Source organism: Coffea arabica, chromosome 1c, assembly GCF_036785885.1.
Source record: "Coffea arabica cultivar ET-39 chromosome 1c, Coffea Arabica ET-39 HiFi, whole genome shotgun sequence".
In the NCBI taxonomy this organism is placed as follows: domain Eukaryota; kingdom Viridiplantae; phylum Streptophyta; class Magnoliopsida; order Gentianales; family Rubiaceae; genus Coffea; species Coffea arabica.
Genome location: NC_092310.1, coordinates 12,242,300 through 12,250,624, shown reverse-complemented (window position 1 = coordinate 12,250,624; position 8,325 = coordinate 12,242,300). Strand labels below are relative to the sequence as shown.

Genomic DNA, 8,325 nt, shown 5'->3' with positions numbered 1-8,325 from the left:
AGAATGGTCAGTCGAACCATCAATGAAGTTGTAAAGAAGGACTGAGTTTATCCATATTTTAATGAGAATTCCTGCTTTTATATGCACTTACAGGTTTGAAAATGGGATTTTACCCCGAAGGCTTGCATCATGCTAGGCCTACCCTTGGCACAAAAGGGCCCCCCAAATAGGACATGCATCCGAATTGTTCAAATAGTTACTAACTCATGTCTTTTTCTTTTTCTTTTTCTCTTTTGAATAAATTGCAGAAATTCAATAACGATTGGTTTATCTAAAGCAGTCTTTTGCGTTCTCAGGTAAAATTTTTCAAAATAGCTTTTCGGAAAAGCCCCATTATTACGCGATCCCGAAGTAGAGCCCAAAGGAATCGTGTAAACATGAGTACTCAACCAGAATCATCCGATAAGGCCGTTGCAACTACCCAGCCGGAAGCTGCAAGTCCTGGGGTTCAGTTGACAGAGTTACTCATAAAATTTGGGGAAATGGCATCGGAAATGGCCGCTCAGAAGAGGTTGATTGACGAGCTTGTTAGTAGCGGAGTGCAACCTGAGCCTGTACCCGCTACACAACCACAATCTGAACCATTTGTTATTCCTCCGTTTCAAACCACATTTGAGGGAACTTTCAACCCGCAATATGCTTTCACCCAAAATCCTCCTTTCTACCCTCCTTATGGTCAAGGATTTCAGCCTCAAGACGATCCAAACATGCATCAGAACCCACCAGCTTTTTATCAAACCACCGCAGAGCCCATGATACCGGAGCACACTTTCCAAAATAAGCCTGAAATGGGGGAATCTTCTGCTCCAATTGATATGAAGTTGCTCAAACGTCTAGATCGTTTCGATGAATTTATAAGGAAAAGCCAAGGGTTGAATAAGCAGGGAGTCCTGGATTATGATGAATTGTGCCTTTTTCCGAACGTGCAGTTGCCTGAGGGGTTCAAAACCCCTAAATTTAACAAATATGATGGGACGGGTAATTCCAAGACACATCTCCGACTATTTGCCAATAAATTGGGAAAGCCTGTGGACGATGAGAATTTGCCTTTAAGGTTGTTCCCCGAGAGTCTGGAAGGGGATGCGCTTGACTGGTATTCCAACCTGAAGCTTGAAAACGTGAAAACCTGGATTGATTTGTCTAATGCATTTGTGAGGCAGTACGAGTACAACTGCGAGCTGGCTCCGACCCGAACTACGTTAGAAGGAACGAAAAAGAAGCCTTCTGAGGACCACAAGACCTATGCCAAGAGGTGGAGGAAAATAGCTGCAAAGGTCGAGCCACCAATGACCGAGGAGGAAATCATACGTACTTTCATAAAAGCTCATGATCCGCCGTACTTCGAAGAGATTTTCCGTATGACCGGATGTTCGTTTGCTGCAATTGTAAATAAACTTGAGGAGTTTGATGACTTTGTGAGAGTTGGGAAGATTGTCAATGTCTCCGCCCTTAAATCTCAGTTGGATGCTTTACAACAAGGGCAAGGAAGCAATGTGAAGAAGCCGCCGTTCAAAAAGAAAGAGGGGGACGCAACCTTTGTTTGGAACCAAAACCCTTCACCTAGACCCCGATACCAACACAACCCAATCTACCAACCCCATTACCCTTATTACTCAAATCCGCACCCTGTATATACTAACAACATCCACCACCCTCGATCTCGCCCAAGCTATCCAAACCCACCTTCAGCCCCTTTTCAAATTTTTCAACCAAATCCACCCCAAAACCGACCACGCCCTCCATATAACCCAAGATTTCCGCCTCCAAATAGACCTGTTTACAACCACCCTCAACCTTCTGAACCTTACAACCGACCCCCTGGCCGTACATTTACCAATTTAGGTAGGCCTTTAGACCAATTGTATGACCAGTTAAAGGCCGCCGGGAAAATTGGTACGGTACCCCCTCCTACCTATCCATATGGCATGCCTGCGTGGTATAATCCACAAGCTGTCTGTGCTTATCATTCTGGGGCCCCCGGACATGCCACCTGTGATTGCAAGGCACTTAAGCATAAAATCCAAGATATGGTTGAAGCCGGGGAGATTGTAATCCGGAAAAGGGAGGCGCAAGGGCCGAACGTAAATAGGAATCCTTTGCCGAACCATGTTAATACCATTGGGGTCATTATGGATGACACGGAGTATATGGAACAAGTCAAAGATTTGGCAAGAGAAGCTGAGGTATTTGGGGTCACAGACCAACCATTCATCATAGAGTTGCCATTCGAAGAAGATAACCAGCCTTTTGTTTTGGATCTCACGTCAGCAGAGAGTGAAGCGTTGAAGCCGGTATTCATCGAATTCCCGAGGCAAGAGCCTGTTTTGAGCCTGCAACAAGTGCCGTGGAATTACGATGAACCTATTATACAGATCGGGGAAAATTCAGCTACAAAGAAAGAGGTGTCAGTGGTTACCAGATCGGGGAGGACTGTAAGTCCATTTGAAACTACTATTCCGATTCAAGCAAAGAATTCCGAGCCGCCCATTAAGCCAACAATCACCGAGAAAGAAGCCGTGGATTTCCTTAAACGACTCCAGAGAAGTGAATACAACATAATCGAAAAGCTAAGCAAGTCACCTGCCCAGATAACCATGTTGGATTTACTTTTCTCTTCAGACGTGCATAGGGATGCATTGATCGACGTATTAACTAAAGCTCAAATTCCGAGGGACATTTCTGTTGATAATTTTTCAAACGTGGTTGGGAGCGTATTATTCAACAAACAAATTGCTTTTTCTGACGATGAATTGCCGACAGAGGGCATTGAACATAATAGGGCGTTGTACATAACAGTGAGGTGCAACGGAAAAATGCTGCCGAAGGTGCTAATTGACAACGGGTCCGCACTTAATATCTGTCCTTGGAGTACCTTGGAGAAGCTAGGATTGCAAGACATTAAGCTGAGGCCTTCGGGGACTATCGTTCGAGGGTTTAATGGAGCTCAAAGGGAGCCGATAGGAGAGGCAGATTTAGTAGTCGAGATGGGGCCCGCCCAATTTCAAATAACTTGCCAAGTAATGCACTTCCCGAGCATTTACAATATTTTACTTGGAAGGCCATGGATTCACAAGTCAGGGGCTGTGCCATCTTCGTTGCATCAATTGCTGAAGTTCGTAATAAATAACAAGCTAATCACTATCTTTGCCGAAGAGGACTGCCTGGTAATCACCGATTCTGGATCTAAAGAGGAGGGAAGTCGAAGTACCACCATGTCCCCTCATAGCACATCCGATATAGTCTCCGTAAGTTGGATCACAATGGAGGAACAAGCTCTCTCAAAAGCAAGTGTAATGATGGCTAAGGAAATGATTCGTGGAGGATACAAATTAGACAGAGGATTGGGGCGTGAACTGCAAGGGATCCTGAAGCCAGTGGAGATTATGGAAAAAAGGGATACATTCGGTTTGGGTTTCCAACCAACTGCTAAGGATATCAGAGAAATGAAGGAGCGTAAGAGAGCGGAGAAAGAAGGGAGGCAAAGGGCTCTTGATATTCCACCGCTGCATTATACTTTCCCACGACCAGCCGAGGTGATCATATCAGAAATCAACCCAATTGACGAAATTGAAGCTAGTTTGGCCCAGTTGTTCGTTGGGGCGACATTTGAAGATAGTTTGTCAGACAAAGCTGAATTTCCTGACATCCCTGAAGGGTCGATTTCCAATTGGACAGCTGAATTTCTGCCTATTCGGAAGGAGTTTCGGTAAACTGAAAGGGGTTTATCATTCATATGAATTCATGAAAAATACTTTTGCATCTGTAAATAGCCAATGAAAACAATTTTCCTTTTGCGCATGTAAATATTGTTAAATTTTCATTTTTCACTTGCTTTCAATCAAAGGTCTTTATGAAAATGCACAAGTTGTTCTTGTCATGTTGTGTTGTCTATATTCATATTGTTTGTTCATTTGTTTGTTGTATACTTATTTGCTTATTATCCTACATTCGTTAATTCTTTCAGATGGCCAAAAATAAAATTATTTGACCCTTTGGATATCACAGTTCTGGAATACGATAATGGCAATTTCTATATCACTCACGACTTGGAGGTCTGTGAATCAGAACTCCAAAGCGAGAGTGATAATGAGGAGGTATTCGATTCTTTTGCAAAGGACCTTGAACAATATGAGGAAAAACCAAAATCGAACCTGGAAGAAACAGAAAAGGTTAACATTGGCACTGAGGATGAGGTTAAGGAGGTGCAGATCAGTATTCATTTGAATGAAAGGCAGAAAAAGGAGATGCTTGAATTCTTGACCATGTTCCAGGATGTATTTGCGTGGTCCTATGATGATATGACTGGCATTTCAACTGATGTGGTAGTGCATAGGTTACCCACAGACCCTTCTTTTCCACCCGTAAAACAAAAACCCAGAAAATTCAAACCAGATATAAGCCTCAAAATAAAAGAGCAAATTGAAAAACAACTCAAAACCAACATTATCATTGTTTCCCATTACCCAATTTGGCTTTCAAATCCAGTCCCTGTTCCAAAAAAGAGTGGAGAGGTGAGAGTTTGTGTTGACTATAGAGACCTTAATAAAGCCAGTCCTAAAGATGATTTCCCTCTACCAAATATTCACATTCTCTTAGACAATACTGCCGGACATGAGATTGAAACCTTTTGTGATTGTTTTGCTGGCTACCACCAAATCTTGATGGCAGAAGAAGATAGGGAGAAAACTGCTTTCATTACCCCTTGGGATACCTTTTGCTACCGAGTGATGCCTTTCGGTTTAAAGAATGCCGGAGCAACATATCAGAGGACCATGACAACCCTATTTCATGATATGATCCACCGAGAAATGGAGGTCTACGTGGATGACATTATAATCAAGTCTAAAAGGGCAGAGGACCACTTGGTTGATCTGAAGAAATTGTTCGAGAGACTACGGAAGTGCAATTTGAAGTTAAATCCTGTAAAATGCGCCTTCGGAGCACCTGCGGGTAAGCTGTTGGGATTTATTGTCAGTAAGAGAGGCATAGAGATAGATCCAGCAAAAATCAAAGCAATTCGAGATATGCCAGTGCCAAAAACTCAGAAGGACGTGAAAAGCTTTTTAGGGAAGATCAATTTTATCGGGAGGTTCATTGGCCAATTAACTGCCACCTGTGAGCCATTGTTCAAATTGTTGAGAAAGAATGTACCGTTGTATTGGAATGAGGAGTGTCAACGGGCTTTCGACAAGATTAAAGATTATTTGTTGCATCCGCTAGTCTTGGTACCACCGAAGCCCGGTCGACCATTAATTTTGTATTTATCTGTACTCGATGGAGCAGTAGGGTGCGTTCTAGGTCAGCACGATGACTCTGGGAGGAAAGAACAAGCCATTTACTATCTGAGCAAGAAGTTCACGCAGTACGAGGCTAATTATTCATTCATTGAGAAAAGCTGCTGTGCATTGGCCTGGGCAGCCCAGAAGTTGAGACACTATCTTTTGAGCCCTACCACGTATCTTATTTCCCGGTCTGATCCTTTGAAGTATCTTTTGGAGAAGCCGATGTTGACTGGGCGTCTGGCGAAATGGCAGATAATTCTCTCAGAATTCGATATTGTTTTCACTTCACAAAAAGCTGTCAAGGGGCAAGCTATAGCTGATCATTTGGCAGAAAATCCAAGGGATGATGATTATCAACCACTCCGTACTTATTTCCCTGACGAGAGGGTCCTATTTGTAGGCGCTGTAGACGATATAAGTGAACAAAGTCCTGAATGGAGGCTTTTCTTCGATGGAGCTTCGAATTCTCTCGGAGCTGGAATTGGAGCTGTTTTGGTGTCACCCGAAGGGAAGCATTACCCTGCCGCTGCCAAATTGCAATTTGCCTGCACAAACAATATGGCTGAATATGAAGCCTGCATTTTTGGTCTCAAAATGGCTTTAGAAATGGAAATCAAAGAGTTGATAGCTTTCAGTGATTCAGATTTGCTCGTGCATCAAACCTTGAAGCAGTGAATAACCAAAGATTCAAAAATTCTACCCTACCATTGTAGTCTGCTCACTCTGGCTAAGCAGTTTCAAAATTTGGAGTTTAGACATCTCCCGAGAGCCAGGAATGCATTCGCCGATGCTTTGGCCACCTTGGCTTCTATGATCCAATATCCAGATGAATTGAAGATCGAACCAATCCAAATTCAACTTCAAAACAAGCCAGCCCACTGCTGGGCTGCAGACGAGTCCTCGGATACTACTCCTTGGTTTAATGATCTTAAAGAGTTTCTCAAAACTGGGTCCTACCCTCAGCATGCTGGTATAAAAGACAAAAGTTTTCTACGTAAAATGGCTTCAAAATTTTTCTTAAATGGAGAAGTGTTATACAAAAGAACCTCGGATTTGAACCTTTTAAGGTGCATTGATGAAGATGAAGCTCAATACATGATGAAAGAAATGCATAGTGGCGTTTGTGGACCTCACATGAATGGCCATTTGCTGGCGAAGAAAATCATGAGGACTGGATACTTCTGGCTTACTATGGAGCATGATTGTATAGACTTTGTCCGGAGATGTATAAAATGCCAAATGCACGGTGACATTATACGCGCTCCACCCACTGAGTTGCATAGCATGACCGCCCCATGGCCCTGTTCAATGTGGGGTATGGACGTGATTGGTACAATCGATCCTCCTGCTTCAAATGGACATCGATTTATATTGGTGGCGATCGAGTACTTTACCAAATGGGTTGAAGCTGAATCATTCAAACATGTCACGAAGAAGGTGGTTGCCAGTTTCTTGAGAGATCATATCATTTGTCGCTTTGGAGTACCCGAAACGCTTATCACAGACAATGCCAAGAATCTGAACAATGACATGGTAGATGGACTATGCGAGCAATTCAAGATCAGACACCGCAATTCTGCCATTTATAGGCCTCAGATGAATGGAGCTGTAGAAGCCGCAAACAAAAATTTGAAGAAGATTATCCGCAAAATGACAGAAAGGCACCGCGATTGGCATGAAAAGTTGCCCTATGCATTAATGGCGTATCGGACTTCTATCCGAACATCAATTGGGGCAACGCCATATTCACTTATGTATGGGATGGAAGCTGTATTACCAGCTGAGGTTGAAATTCCGTCGCTACGAATCCTTATGGAAGCTAAATTGGAGGAGGCCGATTGGATCAAGTAGCGCCATGAGCAATTGACTTTGATAGATGAGAAGCGATTCAATGCTATCTGTCATGGTCAGTGCTATTAGAAACGTGTGGCCCGGGCTTACAACAAAAAAGTCCACCGACGGGCATTTGAAGAAGGTGACAAAGTACTAAAGCGGATTCTATCAATGCAAGATGAAGCTAAAGGCAAATTTGCTCCAAATTGGCAAGGGCCGTTCATTGTCCAAAAGGTATTACCTGGCGGAGCTCTTATTTTGGCCGAAATGGATGGACGGACATTCCCTCAACCCATCAACTCAGATATGTGCAAAAAGTTTTTCATTTGATCACGCAAATTTTCTTTAGAAATTCATGCAAATGGCGAAATGCAAGTCAGGCCATCTTCTTTTACACTAAAAATATTTTATCTCTACTTGTCCCCTTTGAGCCATCAGAATTGACAAATTTCGTTTGATAACCCTTGAGAATTGCAAATCCCACACTGGAGCAAATTTATTTCGAAAAAAAAGGGGGAAGAGAAAACCCTATACTGGAGCAAATTTAGTTTTCAAAGAAAAATGCAAAAGTGATGAAAAATGCAAAGAGAGAAAATTCGATCAAACTGGGGCAAATTTTCCTCAGTTTTAGAGTTGTTTTCAAAAAGGTGCAATCTTAAGTTATTTCACCTCTTATATCAAAATTTGCTTTCAAGCCTCAACTTTTCTTGAAAAACAACCCACCTGACCTCATTATAAAAGCCCAAAGTCCTGGCTTTTGTCACTTGCTGCATTTCTATTAGAAAATTTGTTAATCAACTGGCAGGTGATGTACGTAATGTCTTCGCCTAATTTTACAAGGGAAGTACACTTTACTGATGCCAGAAATCCTTAATTCATGTTTCTGAGTCGATCATGGTCGAGATATTTCAATCTTCTTTAGGTGAAAACCCGAAAGGGCACCTCGAAAAAAAAAAGAAAAAAAAAGAAAGAAAGAAAGAAAAGAAAAAGGAAAAGAGAAAAGAAAAACAACAAAAGCAAAAATAAAAGGGTGGGGGCAACCTTGGTGAAAACCCGAAAGGGCGCCAAGGTAGGTTTTCACAACAGTCAAGCTCGAGAAGGAACAGCTGGTGACCTGGTTCATTGAAGGTTTTCCTCATATTTGTGAAACTTCTGCCAGTATCGGATTCCGAAGCGAAAATATCCGAAGTCTTGAATATGATATTCATTG

At 42.5% G+C, this 8,325-nt stretch overlaps 1 protein-coding gene across 1 annotated transcript; it reads left to right on the top strand.

Annotated features, from left to right (window-relative positions):
* Positions 1-1,925: 1,925 nt before the first annotated feature.
* On the top strand, positions 1,926-3,710 carry LOC140038984 (uncharacterized). The gene has a single exon (XM_072084768.1). It carries the CDS (start codon positions 1,926-1,928, stop codon positions 3,708-3,710), a length of 1,785 nt encoding a protein of 594 aa, XP_071940869.1.
* Positions 3,711-8,325: the final 4,615 nt, after the last annotated feature.

Excerpts from the sequence above, each read along its gene's own strand:
- LOC140038984 (XM_072084768.1), top strand. The coding sequence starts at position 1,926 with ATGCCTGCGTGGTATAATCCACAAGCTGTCTGTGCTTATCATTCTGGG.